Below are 18,045 nucleotides of genomic sequence, written 5' to 3'. Positions count from 1 at the left end.
AGCACGGCTGCACTGTGACAAAAAGTTTCTCAGGCCTACACCCAAGCACATAAGCACACGGGGTTCCCAAGCTTGAAAAGTGAAGAGAGAAGAACTGAGATAATGTCCATGAATTATAGCTCCTACAAAACAATTTACAATGTGCAAAGACAAAAGACTATGGTATGCAGAATTAAGGTCACAGTTTATTACAGACTGACAGTAAAATTACCCAGCCAAACAGCAGCATGCTTAACAGCTATTACTGACCACAATGTTTTAATTGTAGCGAAGAATTCTATGTCTGAAGAATGTTTCTAAGCGCCAGAAAGTGCAGTGTTGAAATTGCTTGTCTGATGTGTTCCAGATCGTGGGTTTGTCACCTCATCAGAGAGTGAGAAAATCTTCATGAAGAGAGTCGAGGAGATCCTCAAGGAGAACGAGTTTGATGTGTAAGTTCATTCTCCTTCCTTTGATTTATCTTGGTAGTGCCAGGGTACATGATATCTGAAAGACTGCACGAATCTTGATCCTTAAGATTGTTCACGAAGAAAATTCATAATCACATCACATATTAACCGTTTATTAACGCTTCCACTTCGCTTAGAAGTGCTGTAGCACTTTGTGTATATTTTGTACCGGTGTTAGGTACACCTGTACAGCTCATATGGCCAATCACATGGCAGCCTTTTGTCACGTCTCACTCCTCTCACTCCCCTCACTCACAACCGGGCATGGCACATGGCTGCCCCTCCCTGAGCCTGGTTCTGCCAGAGGTTTCTTCCTGCTAAAAGGGAGGTTTTTTTTCTTCCCACTATCACAAAGGACTTGTGCCTAGAGGGTTGTCTGATTAATGGGGTTTCTCTGTATTATTGTAGCATTTTTACCGTACAATATAAAGCGCCTTGTTGCATGCAGGCATAGCTGAACTGCTGAAATTCAAACTGGGCATCAGAACAAGGAAGATGGGCTTTTAAGTGATGTGGTTGCTCTTGGCAGCCAGGCTGGTCTAAGTATTTCAGAAACTCTCTAGGGTTTACAGAGAATGATCTGAAAACAAGAAACTGTCCAATGAGTGGCAGTTCTCTGGTTGCCTTGTTGAGGTCAACAGTCTGTTACTACTGTAGAAACAAGCAGTGGTGTTTTCATGATGCACAACCCTGTTAATATCCAATATGTGCCTTTCTCCACTAACACCTACTAGGCTCAACTTGGTTTTTCTGTTTTCCAATAGGTAGATGTACATTTTTATTTTATTTTTTTAGTACCAGTTTGGCCGGGGTTCCAAGTGAGCTCAGCCGAGCCACAAATGTGATATCACTGGATAAATTATGAAAGCAACTCTTTCACGAGAATCAAGTCAACCATTTTTGAATCCTGGAAAAGGCGACACACAAAACCAACACCATGTTCTAACAATGAGGTGCAGACTTTTTTGTGCCTGATGACAGTCCAAGAGGGAGTTAGACTATTGTTGTGTTATTTGTGTCAAAAGCAAATGACATCACTGGACTTTGAGGCCACCTTGCCCACCCATGTTGAGATGGTATTGAATTGTAATGAAAAACAACCGAAACGGAGTTGTGGCGAAACGATTAGGTGCTAGAGGAAAAAAGGCATTGTGTCCCTTCTCACGTGATGCGCTGCCTTCAGGCTTGGAAACGGGACTCTTGGTAATTTGCATCACTTGTGTTATGACCCCCTTTACACAAAACCTGCATTTAAAGTTTGGAACAGAAATTGGTATTCACTGTCTGCAAGTTTGAGGTCTATGGTGAAATGGCCGAGATCACATCTGATCTGTATGATGCATTACTCGCTCTTTGCCAGATTCAACACAGATGTCCTAATTTTGTTGTGGCATGACAGTTCTAAAGGGCCTTTGAAGTCAGTGTGGGCATGCACAGTGTTCCAACATGATTTTCTCTTGCACAACTATTTTGTTTGCCTTTCTTTTATTTGTTTATCTCATTTTCCTAGTGTGAGAGTGCTTATTTTGACTTTATTCTTTTCATGTTAGATTATGGTTTGTTGTTTGTTTGTCTTATTGTCATTATTAAAAATTTAATAACTGAAAGTCAATGTCCCATATCCGTCATGAAATTTGGAGTAACTGTCACAGAGTTGGAGTTTATGCAAGAGAGTAACAGTGTTTGAAAATGGGGACAAAATGCTCCCAGCCTTAGAGAGCAAAGTCTCCCATAGTCTGGCAGCCCACATCAATAACAAGTTGTTCTTGTTTTTTAATTCAATTCAATTCAATTCAATTCAATTTTATTTATATAGCGCCAAATCACAACAAAAGTCGCCTCAAGGCGCTTCATAGATACAGAGAAAAACCCAACAATCATATGACCCCCTATGAGCAAGCACTTTGGCGACAGTGGGAAGGAAAAACTCCCTTTTAACAGGAAGAAACCTCCGGCAGAACCAGGCTCAGGGAGGGGCGGCCATCTGCTGCGACCGGTTGGGGTGAGAGAAGGAAGACAGGATAAAGACATGCTGTGGAAGAGAGACAGAGATTAATAACAGATATGATTCAATGCAGAGAGGTCTATTAATACATAGTGAGTGAGAAAGGTGACTGGAAAGGAAAAACTCAATGCATCATGGGAATCCCCCGGCAGCCTACGTCTATTGCAGCATAACAAAGGGAGGATTCAGGGTCACCTGGTCCAGCCCTAACTATATGCTTTAGAAAAAAGGAAAGTTTTAAGCCTAATCTTAAAAGTAGAGATAGTGTCCGTCTCCCGAATCCAAACTGGAAGCTGGTTCCACAGAAGAGGGGCCTGAAAACTGAAGGCTCTCCCTCCCATTCTACTTTTAAATACTCTAGGAACAACAAGTAGGCCTGCAGAGCGAGAGCGGAGCGCTCTAATAGGGTGATATGGTACTACAAGGTCATTAAGATAAGATGGGGCCTGATTATTTAAGACCTTGTATGTGAGGAGCAGGATTTTGAATTCAATTCTGGATTTAACAGGAAGCCAATGAAGGGAAGCCAAAACAGGAGAAATATGCTCTCTCTTTCTAGTCCCTGTCAGGACTCTTGCTGCAGCATTTTGGATTAGCTGAAGGCTTTTCAGTGAGTTTTTTGGACATCCTGATAATAATGAATTACAGTAGTCCAGCCTGGAAGTAATAAATGCATGAACTAGTTTTTCAGCGTCACTCTGAGACAGGATATTTCTAATTTTAGAGATGTTGCGCAAATGGAAGAAAGCAGTCTTACATATTTGTTTAATATGTGCGTTGAAGGACATGTCCTGGTCAAAAATTACTCCAAGGTTCCTCACCGCGTTACTGGAGGCCAAGGTAATGCCATCCAGAGTAAGAATCTGGTTAGATACCATATTTCTAAGATTTTCAGGGCCGAGTACAATAACCTCAGTTTTATCTGAATTAAGCAGAAAGTTAGCGGCCATCCAGGTCTTTATGTCTTTAAGACATTCCTGCAGTTTAACTAATTGGTGTGTGTTATCTGGCTTCATGGACAGATAGAGCTGGGTGTCATCTGCATAGCAGTGAAAATGTATGCTATGTCTTCTAATGATACTGCCTAAGGGAAGCATGTATAATGTAAACAGAATTGGTCCTAGCACTGAACCCTGTGGAACTCCATAATTAACCTCAGTGTGTGAAGAGGACTCTCCATTTACATGCACGAATTGGAGTCTATTAGATAGATATGATACAAACCACTGCAGTGCAGTACCTGTAATACCTACAGCATGTTCTAATCGCTCTAATAGGATATTATGATCAACAGTATCGAACGCTGCACTGAGGTCTAGCAGGACAAGCACAGAGATGAGTCCACTGTCAGAGGCCATAAGAAGATCATTTGTAACCTTCACTAAAGCTGTTTCTGTGCTGTGCTGAGCTCTGAAACCTGACTGAAACTCTTCAAATAAACCATTCCTCTGCAGATGATCTGTTAGCTGTTTGACAGCTACTCTTTCAAGGATTTTTGATATGAAAGGAAGGTTGGAGATTGGCCTATAATTAGCTAAGACTGCTGGGTCTAGAGATGGCTTTTTGAGTAAAGGTTTAACTACAGCCAGCTTAAAGGCCTGTGGTACATAGCCGATTATTAGAGATAGGTTGATCATATTTAAGATCGAAGAATTAATTAATGGCAGGACTTCTTTGAGCAGTTTTGTAGGAATGGGGTCTAAAAGACACGTTGATGGTTTGGAGGAAGTAATTATTGAAGTTAACTCAGAAAGATCAATTGGAGAAAAAGAGTCTAACTTAATATCAATGGTACTAAGAGTAGCTGTAGATAATATTACATCTGTGGGATGATTATTGGTAATTTTTTCTCTAATGATAAAAATTTTATTTGTGAAGAAGTTCATGAAGTCATTACTAGTTAACGTTAAAGGGATGGTTGGCTCAAAAGAGCTCTGACTTTTTGTCAGCCTGGCTACAGTGCTGAAGAGAAACCTGGGGTTGTTCTTATTTTCTTCAATCAGTGATGAATAGTAAGATGTTCTGGCTTTGCGGAGGGCTTTCTTATAAAGCAGCAAACTATTTCTCCAGGCTAAATGATGATCCTCTAGATTTGTGACACGCCATTTCCTCTCCAGATTACGAGTCATCTGCTTTAGGGTACGTGTTTCAGAATTATACCACGGAGTCAGGTACTTCTGATTTGAGGCCTTAGTTTTCACAGGAGCTACAGTATCCAGAGTCGTACGTAGTGAGGAGGTGAAATTATTAACAAGATAATCGACCTCTGTTGGGGTAGCGTTCAGATAGCTGCTTTGCTCTGTGTTGGTACAGGGCATTGGAGATGATAACAGTGGGTGGATTATATTCTTAAACTTAGTTACAGTGCTTTCAGAAAGACATCTACTTTGATAAAGTCTACTCTTCACCGCTGTGTAATCAATTATTGTAAAAGTAAATGTTATCAGGAAATGATCAGACAGGAGAGGGTTTTCAGGAAACACTGTTAAATGTTCAGGTTCGATGCCATATGTTAAAACAAGATCTAGAGTGTGATTAAAGTGGTGGGTGGGTTCTTTTACATTTTTAGTTCTTTGTATTGAGCTGTAATGAAGTTGTTGTGTGTCCTCATTTTCTTTCTGCCTCAGTGTTTTTCTTCTCAGGGCAGAGAGCGAAGCAGTAAAATCAGAGATTGGATAAAATGGGGAAAGTGAAATTGCAACAGATGTAGTGGAGAAAAAAAGGGAGGGGGATGGTGAAACAATCGCCAGATGTACAGCTAGAAAGTATTTCCTGTTATAAATAAAGTACAGTTGACTCGACTGTGTGTGTGTGTGTGTTGCTGCATCACATCCAGATGGCTTCCATTCACCAACCCCTGATATCAGACAGGAACAAAAGGGAGGGGGGAGCAGCGCAGACCTTCGGTGTAGAGTCGGCCTCGTCTTAAGTGATGGAGCGCACACACACAGAGTTGCCTGGCTTCTTTCCCAACACCTGGCTGTCTCAGTCACCCTTTCTGTTAATACTCTCACGCAGCCTATCACTTCCTGTCTGTTGGCTCTCCTTTACTCTACTATGTACTGCTAATATTGCTGCTTTTTGGAAACATCTTATTTCCCTTTACTCATGGTTTTCTTTTAATTCAGGGATTTTGTCCAATTCTTCAGCTGTGAACCTTTGTTTTGGCAGTTTCTACAGCCTCAGTTATGGACACATTTTTGTACATCTTATTCATCCAGAACCAGTCTCTCATGACACTCTCTGGTAGGCAAGTGACCTTCTGGGCTTCCCTGATTTTGGATTCCAGCCTTCTCCTCCATGGGAGGGCTTTTATCTCCGATTCTATATATAGCTCTTTAAACCTCATTTTGGTTGGAAATGTCCTCCCACTCGATTAACCTTTACCCTGTTCTGCCACGCTCTTCATACAAGGTCATGTGAGAATAGGTCAGTGTAATGAAGGTCATCTTCATTACTTAACTGTATAAACATGAGTAATTTTAATATTTATATTACAGGAAAGGGCACTCATACAAAAGTTTGTTTTTATTGGTTTTCCTTGTGGGCAGTCTTCCAGCTGGTACCGTTTAATGTCTGCCTAGGAAAAGAGATTTCAATTAGTATAGAATGTTTGGTTAAGCTGGTGGAAACCAGTACTTTAACACTTACATTTTGGATGAGATTGTCTTACCTTTGTTTTCTTTTGATGGTGTGCCAGCCACAAGAGTCCTCAGGCATCTCGAGTGCCGTTTTAAAGGTTCCTGGTGCTACCCATAGCTATATTAGTTTATTGTAGATTGTAGTCGTTAGGCCAAGTGGGAAATATTTTATTTACTAATTGCAATTATGTTAATTATGTCTACAATATTGATTTGATATCAATAAAGGTTATTACGTAAGACAGTTAGCACTGTTGCCTCACAGCAAGAAGCTCCTGAGTTCAATTCCACCACCTGGCCGGGGTCTTTCGGTGTGGTGTTTGCATGTTTTCCCCGTGTTTGGATGGGTTCTTTCCAGGTACTCAGGCTTCCTCACACAGTCCAAAGACATGCAGTTAGCGCAGTTAGGTTAACTGGTAACTCTAAATTACCCATAGGCGTGACTGTGAGAGTAACTGTTGTCTGTGTCTGTGTGTTAGTCCTGCGACATACTGGTGACCTGTCCAGGGTATACCTTGCCTCTCGGCCTAAGACAGCTGGGATAGACTCCAGTCCACCTGCAACCCTGAAAAATGATAAGTGGAAGAGAATGGATGGATGGAACCCCAGATCATTGTATGACTTGAGGACCAATTAGCCGCAGTCTATAAAAGGCTGCTAGTTAACATCAGAGGCTGTTACAGGAACCATGTCCCACCCCTGGCCTACACTCTTTTTTTTTGGAATTTTAATGTTGGTGAATAAACACCAACAGGTTTGTCTGCACTTCATCTCTGCCTCAATCCTCCTCTTTGAACCCAGCTCCTATAGGCCATCCTAACAGTCAGGTATTGGTATGGGGAATTTACTCCAAGTCAATTGGATGTCTTATTTCTAGCCTCCTGTCTATGCTGGTGCCATATTGTTATCTGGGGCGATCGTGGCTCAAGAGTTGGGAGTTCGCCTTGTAACCGGAAGGCTGCCGGTTCGAGCCCCAGCTTGGACAGTCTTGGTCGTTGTGTCCTTGGGCAAGACACTTCACCTGTTGCCTACTGGTGGTGGTCAGAGGGCCCGGTGGCGCCAGTGTCCGGCAGCCTCGCCTCTGTCAGTGCGCCCCAGGGTGGCTGTGGCTACGATGTAGCTTGCCATCACCAGTGTGTGAATGGGTGTGTGACTGGGTGGATGACTGGTTGTGTAAAGCGCTTTGGGGTCCTTAGGGACTAGTAAAGCGCTATACAAATACAGGCCATTTACCATTTGTTATCTAAACCCACTGAAGAATTTGGAGCATTTTCTGCTGTGTGCCACGTGACAGGAAGAGAACCTTTGGACAGTGCTCAGACTTGATTACCCCACACGGCCTGGGGTTAATGCATAAAGATGTGGGGACATTAACTGTCAGTTAGATAAAGTGTTAAACAAAGCCATCTGAAGCAAATCTGTTTGTTCAAATTAGCATCAGCAGATGTAGTTCTACATTTTTTTTATTTTTCTGACTCCCGTGTATTAATCGCAGTGTCAGCCTCAGAGCCTCTGTGTCATTTGAACTTCACAACACAGCTCTTACTTGTGATGCCTCATCGGTGTATCTGTGGCCAGTTGTGGCTCTTCATCACTCAGCATGGTATTATCTTAACAATTAGTGTAACTGCACACTTTTGTCTTGAGGCAGCAGATAGAAAATTACAGTCAAAGGTGCAAATCATATGTGCATCTACATATTACACCTAGAGGAGCTGCTTTGCCATGGAAACCCACACTGGAGCTCCCAGTGCAGTGTTTGTGCTAATGTTGATGGAAGAGGTTTGGAACTCTGCCGTTATTAAGTTTCAGAGGGATGGCGATTTGTAGTCCTTATTGCTTCAGGGCTTGGCATCCCCATTCTTTACTTATATGGTCTGCAACTGGAGTTGCTGTGGTTCCACTTTGCTATAATACCACTTCCAGCTGGTCATGGAGTAATGACGAGAGAAGATGTTTCAAAAACTATTACAGTATCGCACCTGAATTCAGTCTTTAGAACAATCACAGATGTGGTGCTTGATTTTATACACTTGTAAGATGAAGAACATCTGAATCAGAGATTAAGCTGTGTGGTCTGGTAGTTTTAATGTAACAAGTAGTCTTAAGTTAAATCTTGTTAACGGCTCATCAAATGGCTCAGAGTCTGTATTTCAGTATATACTTACAAAGGCACATATCTGCTAACAAGACTTTCTAGTTATCGTTCCTTTCTCTTTCTCATCATTCAAACTCTGAGAGGGCGTGGCTTGGTGGCAAAATGTGTTCATCATTGCAGAAATCTCCTGACGCTTGCCAGGCTCCCTCCCTGGCTCCCTCTAAAGTCGTTAGCTGGCAGACTAATTAAGAACAACCAGACAGTAGCACATGCACGCTGACTCTCGGGAGGCTCTTCATCATACAGCACCAGCAGAACGAAGTCTCTGTCATGAAACCTCCCTCAATCTCAACCTAAACTCTGAGTCTGGAGTAGATTTCATTTTACAGCCATGTTGTCTGAAAACCATTCATCATTTATCAGCCTCCTGCCTGCCGCTGCTGCTCATTCATCATTTAAAGTGAGTTAGAGGGTGTCCACAAGGCTGTGATTCATAGTCTACTATTCTGTCTGATGTGTTTGCTGTTTATTTGTCTCTGTCTGGCCATCTTCCCACACGAGTGTTTGTGTTCTTCCCTGAGCCGTGACTGGGCTCAGTCATGGTGTTCTCCAGCTTCACCTGTCAGTCCCGTGCTTTTCTACATATTGCATCAGAAGGTTTAAAGAAGCTTGAACTTGTGCTACAGAAGTCATCCGTGCAGTCACAGGAGCAACAGTTTAGTATCCTGAGGGCTTTTTACATGGTCAGACTCGTGGCCAGGCTTCAGACTCTAGTCTACCATCTTCACCAGATCTGAAAGACCTCCTCCAGAGCAGTGCCTAAAATGGAATTCGTTTTTTTTCTTCCTCAAAACCACTCCTGTGAAATCTGTTCCACGTGCGAGTGGCGGCCGCCCGCCTCGTCTTTGTTTCAATATTTCAGAGTCACTAAGTGGTGAGTTGCCAGGCGATGCAGCAGGGGCAGCACGATTAAGGGGGCGTGATAGGCAGCTTGTGGCTGAGGGCGATCCGGAGGGATACAAAGCCCAGTTGGCTGCCTGCCCGTTTTCCATTCATATTCCCTCTGCCAACACACAGACACACACACCACTTAGCTGTACACACCCATATACTTCCTCACACAGTTGCCAGACAAGAGACACTCTGCACACTTGTGCAGTCCCACACACAGCTTTCACCCACTAAACCGAGCACTTTCTCTGATTAAGACCCGCTGTAAAGAGATGCTAATAAAACATGGCTGCTGCACAAGGTGCTCAGCTTTCTAATTCAGCTAACAGCCATGCAGTCAACACTGTTAAATGTTTTGGTAAAAAGTAAAACTTGATGTCTGTTTATCTCCTCAGGACACAAGATCTGTGTGCTTGTGATGAAGAGAACCAAGAAGATTTCCCCGGTGAACTAACACTTCATTTTGACCCCCTGACCCCAGACGGGCTGCCGTGTACCCCTGCTAACGCTGTGGAGGTGCACAGGGGTTCACAGCCAGGTGAGGACAGTTGCAGTAGATGTTTCACAGACCGGCAACAGCAGATTTTGCTTTGAGTTATATCATATAGAGTTATCACGATGGGATAGTTTGAACTGCTATGAAACCAATAAAGACCAAAGCTATGTTCTGATTTGGTGTTTTACACTTTTTATTTGGTGGCTCATCAGTAATTTGGTGGCATGAAGTGGGTTAAACCAGATACTGTTGTATCTTTGATAATGGAAGTCATTTCTTTGTACAGGCTGTAGTGAGAACATAGCTTATACTCACTACAGCCTGTACATACTTATAGTTACAGAATATTCACAACATACTTCATACCGTGTACATTATAACATACCATAATAGACCCATTTCTGTAATATACTCACATATCTATATTATTGCTAATATATATTGTAATATATCTATATCACTAAAGCACTTCTGGATGGATGCAAACTGCATTTCGTTGCCCTGTACCTGTGCATGTGCAATGACAATAAAGTTGAATTCTATTCTATTCTTTCTTGGGTAGTTATCAAGGGTTATATAATTGAATAAACTGACTTTTTAGGAAGTTGAATAAGTTTTTGTGCACATAAAACAATGTACAGCGACATTTCTTTCTTACATTTGTTTTGTCTGGCTTTAAAGCCAATATCAGAAATGAAAGTTGTTATAATTGTAAAGCGCTTTGAGGGCCCCGAAAAGCGCTATATAAATGCAATCCATTATTATTATTATTATTATTATTATTATTATTATTATTATTATAAGCTTATTAAATCTGAGAACAAAACAGAAGAGAAATCCCCTTTTAAAGTCATCTTGTAAGTAGTCTGATTCACTATAGGAGATGAAGAAGTTCTGGATTTTACGTACTAGCATCCTACACTTCCTTTTCCTTCATAGAATTTAAGCCCTAGTTGGACTAGGTTTCCCTTGTGACATGCATTTGTTTCTTCTCTCATTCTGCCTGTGTGTTTGGCAGGAGAAGTACTTGTTTCATCACCCTGTCGCTCCTTCCCAAGTCCGGGAGTTGAAGGAGTGACGATGTGAGACTGACATTGGGCTAATGTGCAGGAAATCTCTGTGCTTGTGTGTCCAAACGTTTCACTGGTACTCTAGAAACTGCCAAAGATGGTAGTCACCGAGCTAATGCTGAACTGTGCTGCTTTAATATGGTATCTCGGTGAAACTGTTGTTAGCAAAGTGTGACATCGAAGTATGGCTAACGGTAGTTTCCATCTTCTCTGCTGCTGCCCACAGACTATGTGAGGAGCAGTGGGAAAGTCCCAGAGGAGGCTGTCGTTGATGAGGAGGCCATCCTGACTCTCCTGGAGAACAGTCAGTCTTTCCTCCCACTCTCCCAGACATCCAACCACTCGACCCTGTTAGGTAACACAGCCTCTTTCATTCGTGCACGTTTTTAATTTTCTATGCTCGATTTTGCTTCCCATGATTAAACTGTGATTTTTAGGTGATAATTTTAAGGCCGTCTTCCGCAAACAGCATTTCAAAGATGCCGATTCAGTGGTCGGGTCATGTGACTTTGACTCCAGAAGCTTCTGAGATGGATTTTTATGGCTGTTTTGGATTGTTGTCCTGTTGTAAAAGCCACTTTTTTCCCCTTTCCATCCATATTTTCTGATATTTAGTGGATTCTTTCCTCCATATACATCTGGTTCTTGTCCACTTGGCTGCCACTACACCCTGAAAGGAGAAAATATTGACCTCAATGCTTAACAGCTGTCCAAGTGTTGTTTTCTTTAGTAAAAAGCATCTTTAGTTTCTTCTTGTTCTCTTCTACATTTTAAATTCTTCTAAGTTGGTGGCCAAAAACTTGTGAATAAAAGTCTGTAAGCAGACGACATTTCTAGCTTTGATTAACTGGCTGATCTGGAGAGAAAGTTATTGCGTACAGCTGTCTGATATTGTCTGTGTGCTTTATTTTGTCCTCCATGCAGACAGCAGCCGGGACCAAGCCATCATTGACTTGCTGGCAGGCCTGGAGGACGATGGTTTCTGCAGGACACCCGCTAGGCAGAATTCCCAGTCCCGCTCACTCCCCGGTGTCACGAACTACAACTGCAACAGTGATGAAGAGGAAGCAGGCCCAGAACTGGACAAGGAAGAGGCAGAACTCAGTGTTATAATGTCACAGCGTTGGGACAGTGCTTCCTCTCAGAGGCATGTTTATCTCTGCATGGTTGAAGGCAAAAGTATAACCATCAGTTTTAGAGTATGTTGTGCATCAAAATGTTTTCATTTTTTAGTAATAAGTACAAGTGTAAGCTACACCTTTTTTGTTTCTGGTTGTATCTTAAATAAATAGGTGAGCGATCGCTGTACACGATCTGTGAGTCATCCCCAGTGAGCTCTGCCTGGGCATTTTTCTTTAATAATACGGTTCCTGTCGTTGGTGTGTGTGTGCACAGACCCTGCATGAAGGAGACAGAAAACAGCTTCAGTGATGCCCAGCAGGAGTCCTCTGACGAAGACATGGAGTGGAGTGGAAACAACTCTATGTTCGCTAACCTGTCCATCCCGCAGCTCGATGGCGCCGCAGACGAGAGCAGCGGTGAGTTGTCCTATGATGAGATGTACTGATAAAGCATGAAGTGTCAGCTTGCTTTGATGCCCATCTGACACCCCCCACTGATTCACGCTCTGTCAAGTATGTCAGGAGACGGGATCTGATAGCTGCTACAGAAGACAAAGTTAGTATGATTTTTAGTTTTGGCTCTATGACCTGACAGGCTACAATTTGATGCCAGACTCGGGGGTAAAAACTGACTCTCTGGGGTTAATTAACTGTTCCGTTTTTAGAGCGCGCATGTGTGTTTGGAAAGATGACTACAACTTCATAGACTGGTAATAGACTCATTGTACATGGACAACAAAATATGGGTACTTCACGCCAGCTGTGCAGGAATAAATAACAAACAGGAGAAATGTATACCGTCGAGAAGAATATCATATGCTTTATACTTATTATGAATTGTTTTTATATATTTAATAACTCATTATAGATATAAGATCTGTCTGCATATATTCACATAGAAGTATTATCAGTCCATAGCATGACCATATTTGAGCTGTTATTTATCACCCCACCTGCATTAGATGACTTTATCAGTAGCTCAACTGGGCCAAAAGCAGAACAACTACATTATCAGAAGAGCCAGAGCAGAGAATGAGGGACAAGCTTCCTGCTGATGCACATGTTAGTGATGTTCTAGTTGCCCTGTGTCTTATGTAGAGCGATGGTCACTTTCTTATTGAGCTTAAATTATGAATTTTGGCATTCAACATGTTATAATGGCATAGAAATATTGTAGTAGTTTGACTTTTTAAAATTTAAATTAGTGCTGTCAGCGTTAATAGCATTAAAATGACGTTAACGCCATTAACGCGGCAAATCTCGGTTAGCAGGTTAACACGTGTGCAGGGCTGCATGGTGCTAATGCGTTGATGCCGCATTAGTGAAACGTTTGGGGTGATCCACGTTAACTCGTTAACGGAGAATTGCCGTGTCAATGCGGTTATGGCGTTAACGTCCTTTTAACGAGATTAACGCTGACAGCACTAATTTAAATATATCAAAATAGTGATCGATCTCACCCTGGGGTTTTGGGCTAAGATTCATGGGTGATTGCGCTGTCTGATCAGATGAATTTCAGGTTAATTTCTTGCAGCTGTGGATACTAACTGATATGCCTCTTCTTCTCACATGCTGTATCCATAGATTCCTCCTTAACAGATAGTGGCTCAATGACGCAGTCTTCGCTTACGGCCACTGAAAAGATGTTGGGCAAAAGAAATCCCATCCCAGGGGAGACGGTCCACCTTGAGCCACCATCTACAGCTAAGATCCTTTTGGAGTGCAAGCATCCCGAGCACATACCAGTTCACGTGTTGGACACGGAGCAGCCGCTTGACAAGCACTTTCAGTTAAAAAGCAGTCAGGACAGCAGTAGTGAATGTTTGACAGGGTTCAAGGTGAATAAAGAAATCCCCTACATCCAGCCAGTCAAGCACCCTATTCCCTGCATATTAGCCAATCACCCTGAGGTGTCTCCCATCTGCATGGACAAAGAAGAACTACGACCTTTGTACACCTACGATAAGAAAGCTTCGATAGCTTTGGATAAGACGGATATTGAAAGTTTCCCATTTGGTAATGGAAAGGTCGCCAAGGACAGGAAGAAGTACAGCAGTATAAAGAATGTAGAAACAAACCGTCTGTCCATTCTTCAGAACCACAGGGGCTTTTCTCTCTGTTATTCTGAGCTGAGAAACTGCTCAGCTAAGACTGACCTGGAACTGAACACAAAAGACAATAAAAGCCCCCTTCTGAGGAGCATCACATCAGCCCCATCGACCTTGAAGGAGGACGAGTTTCTTGATCCTCATGAGGACGAAATTGGTAAAGACGGCGAGGAAGGAGATGTCGGTGAGCTGAAAATCAGGTACGAGGACTATCAGGAAAATAAGACTGAGAGGACTATTGTTGCCCAGCAGGAGGCACACTACAAGTTTTTCCCCAGTGTCATTCTCTCCAACTGCCTCAGCAGAAAGAAACCTGGGAACAAGAAAATGGCTGACACCTGCAGTAAAGTAGAACAGGCCCAACCTCGCAGGTCTAAGCTAAAGATGAACAAAAAAAGGCTAGGTATGACAGGACCTAGGAACAAATTAAAGATGGTCCAAAGCTCTACCTCTGATGGCCAGATTAGCACCGGCATCACCTCAGTAACACCTGCTAGTCCTGTGACTACGGACACTGAAATGCTGATTTCTGAGGATCATAAGGATTTACAAGAGGCCGAGTTGATCAAAGAGGAAACGATTGTGAAAAATGAGTCTGAAAGTGAGGAGCGGTCCATAGGTGAACAAGCAGAACCACAGCCAGAGCCCCTTGTCTCCAGCTCTGCTACCAATTCCTATTTTTCTGAGGAAACTAAAGACTCTACTGAGGATGTGGTAAGCCCACTGCAAGATTTGTCTGCCAAAGTCACCTGTACTAAACCGTCAGCACTGCCAGGTAGTAAATACACCCTGAGGACCAAACGGAAGATGAAATATGATTCAGAGGATGGGGAACACTCAAGTGCTACTCGTTCTAAAAACCTAGCTTCTGTCAAAGAACGACTTAAGGACAATGATGTCTCAGGTGGGCAAGAAGTAAAGTATCAGAGAAGACGCAAGAAGGAACCTCCTATTATTATAAAGTACATTATTATTAACAGGTTCAAGGGAGAGAAAAACATGCTGGTGAAGATGTCCAAAGTGAATGCAGCTGAGCAGTTGGTGGTGTTGACGCCAGACAAGCTAGAGCACTATAAAAAACTGGCTCCTCTCAAGGATTTCTGGCCCAAGGTACCAGAATCCACTGCTGTTAAGTTTCCCGTGACTGAACCAAAAGCCAAAAAACATCCCAAAAGAAAGGCAAAGGTTAACTCCACAAATAAAAAGACTATCAACAACTCCTCCAAACCTCTGATCAGACAGGGTGAAAGGGTTCAGAGGCCAAAAGGCCGCAAAAAAGCCCCAGTCCTGCCATCTCTGCCACCCCCTAGACCATGTTACTGTGAGTTGGCACATGACTATGATGTTGACTATTCAGATGTCATGGTAGAGTTGGGCTACCTCTCAGATAGATCCCAAAGCCCGAGAGACTCAACGCCTCCACGCTGTTGGTCCCCAAGTGACCCCCTCATGAATACCAGGAGTTCAAAAGAGCTGATAAATCCACACATTGACCCATGTCTTAGTTCTGCTTTCCAAAAGCCACATAGATCGTCTACAGCCAAAGGAGCATGTAGTAAGTGTCAAACTGCCAAACCCAAGAGACTGTCAGATGCTAAAAGGAAAACAAGTAAGTCTGCAGAAAAGCCTAAAACTGAGAAGGCAAAACAAGGTAATCCTGCTATTTCGAGGCAGAGGATCAAAGCTGGAGGGGCTGTCAACAGTTCTACAAGCACTACAAGACCTAGAAGGTCTCGTAAAAAGAAAACAGAGGAACCCAAAAGCCATGACTTAAGTAAAGAGAGCTCCCAACTCCTTTTCCCAGAGGATGAGTTGCCTCCTTCTGAGAACTCTTCACAAGAGGTTCCTCCATTTCAACAGCAGGTGGGCAAAGACAGCCAGAGCACGTCCCAGACTCCATCTACACCAGAAAGGAACTCAGTAACCAAGTTTATCAAGCCAAAGGTTGAAGACTGTGAGACTTCCATCATGGAGGTCAACCAAAGCATTTCGGCACCTGCTCAGACGAAGCAGCAAGCTTGTCAGACCACCGTGGTAAAGGCAGAGGATTCACAGGATTATTGCACAGACTTTCTGCCTCCAGTACAGGAACACAATAAAGATGCCCAGCTAAAAGAAGGTCTCCCACACTCAGGCCCCAAGAACGGGGAGATCCCCCCTCTCTCTGAGACCCCATCTGGCTTGGCTGTCCTCAAGAAGCTTCTTCAGACGAGGCAGAAGGGACAGCCCCTTCCCATACAAGTGGTTGGTACAGCAAGCCACTCTACAGCCATAGCCCAGGCGGCAGCACTTCTAATTCCCACCACTAAACCCACTAAATCCAGAAAAGCCCCCACCCTCACTTCTCGGAAACCCAGGGCCCCAAAATCTACCACAGCAAAAGAAAAGGGGCCGAGAAACAGGAAAGGCAAGACAAGCAGTACTCAGCCAAAACTGTCAGTAAAGCAGGAGGGAAGCATGTCAGATGAATGTCCCCTCTTCCTGTCAGACCCGGGACTGGACAGATGCAATTTCATAGAGGACAGCTTGTCACCAGAGCTCCCGCACAACTACACATTTGATATAAATGCTATCGATCAAACAGAGTTCTCCAGTCCGTACAGTGGCAGTCAGTTTGTCGTGACTGATAAAAATTTACCGGTCAAATTCCTGAGTGACATCAGCCAGGATTCTGTATCTGCTCAGGCGCCGGACTCCGAAAAGAAACTTGACAGGCTGCTTTGTTCTGGGGAGGATCTTCAAAGGGGCTCTGACTGCAACAGAGCAAGGCCGGACAGCCCCGACCTTTTAGATGGGCATACGAACCGCGAGCCTACATCAAGCCTCACGTCCCTCAAGAGCAGAGAGTGGGATTTCTCTTTAGGTAAAGCCCACACGCTCAGCCCCTTTCAAGACTTTCACTGTGAGAGGAAAGAGCTGCTCTTTTCAGTTTTCGACTCACTGCCTTTAAGCTCCGCTTCATTCGTCGACCACGAGGGCTCACCAACAGGTGAGCTGCCGGAGGGCATTGACGGACTAACATCCACCACCCCCAGCAGCTCTCCACGCTCCATCAGCTCGCTATCACAGGTGAGGGCAAGCCAGCTGCAGCGAGGGACAGCGGCCGGAGGAGCCCACATTCTCAAGCCCCTCATGTCCCCTCCCAGCCGAGAGGAGATCCTCAGCACTCTTCTGGACCTGGAGATGTCAGAGGCCACCTTCCTGGAGCCTTTCTGCAGTGACCCCTCTGATGCCCCAGGGAAGCCAATGTAAGAGTAACAGCAACAGTAACCATCATCTAGCATGCATTATTTACTAAATATAACAAAATAAATGTATTAGTAAAGTTTTCACATAAGAGCCAGAATCTAACTCAGGGGTGTCAAACTCAAATGCACAGTGGGCCAAAATTTAAAACTGTCGCAGGCTAACATTAATATTTATTGAAAAAAAATCTTCCTCCAGATATAAGAATTAAACTTTTCTTATGGACTTAAACAAGTTTTGCTGAAAAGCTGAATATGGAACAAGCAAAGCTTAATACTAAACAATATATATTAGGGGTGCAACGATACACAAAATTCACGGTTCGGTTCGATACTTTGGTGTCACGGTTCGATATTTTTTCGATCCAAAAAAAAGTTCATGCCTTTTTAATTTGTCATTTATTAAAATTATAAATATATATTTTAACTCAAAAGTACAGTTTTTAAATTTAATGTTGCTGAAACAAAGTAATAAAAAAAAAAAAATCTGATTGAGGAATCACTCATCTTTGGAAAAGAGAGTTTATTACAGAGAAATGTCTCTTTCCAAAATGAAAGCTATACTATGCGCTTCTTCTGGGCTATATTCTCAGCAGCATATTAAACATATCAGGTCCCCATAAGGAGAATCATGTGCTAACGGCTGTCTAAATGACTCGGGTAAAGTTAGTAGCATGCTTGCTTGTTGTTTTTGTCTGCTTCCACTTGTCTTTGCACTAGGATGATGTCGGCGTAAATGTGCAGTCATATTCGTTGTGTTCCCACTAGTGCTGTCAGCGTTAATCTCGTTGAAATGACGTTAACGGCACAACACGGAAAATCTCCGTTAACGAGCTACCCCTGATCGCCCTGTGCGTGGGG

The 18,045-nt window shown here is 43.2% G+C and overlaps 1 protein-coding gene across 1 annotated transcript in view; it reads left to right on the top strand.

Annotated features, from left to right (window-relative positions):
• The window catches only part of rev3l (REV3 like, DNA directed polymerase zeta catalytic subunit), a 91,323-nt gene that overhangs the window by 56,893 nt on the left and 16,385 nt on the right, over positions 1-18,045 (top strand). Inside the window, exons 8-13 of the mRNA XM_085432885.1 lie at positions 347-431; positions 9,540-9,682; positions 10,937-11,065; positions 11,635-11,857; positions 12,106-12,248; positions 13,416-17,187. Coding sequence (XP_085289011.1) covers positions 347-431; positions 9,540-9,682; positions 10,937-11,065; positions 11,635-11,857; positions 12,106-12,248; positions 13,416-17,187 — 4,495 coding nt within the window. The remainder of the gene's footprint in view (positions 1-346; positions 432-9,539; positions 9,683-10,936; positions 11,066-11,634; positions 11,858-12,105; positions 12,249-13,415; positions 17,188-18,045) is intronic.

This window comes from Copadichromis virginalis, linkage group LG15, assembly GCF_057382275.1.
Source record: "Copadichromis virginalis isolate Kocher_CV1m ecotype Utaka linkage group LG15, C_Virginalis_male_GT1.1, whole genome shotgun sequence".
Lineage (NCBI taxonomy): Eukaryota > Metazoa > Chordata > Actinopteri > Cichliformes > Cichlidae > Copadichromis > Copadichromis virginalis.
Note: the sequence above shows the minus strand (reverse complement) of the source record. Positions and strands in the feature narration are given on the sequence as shown.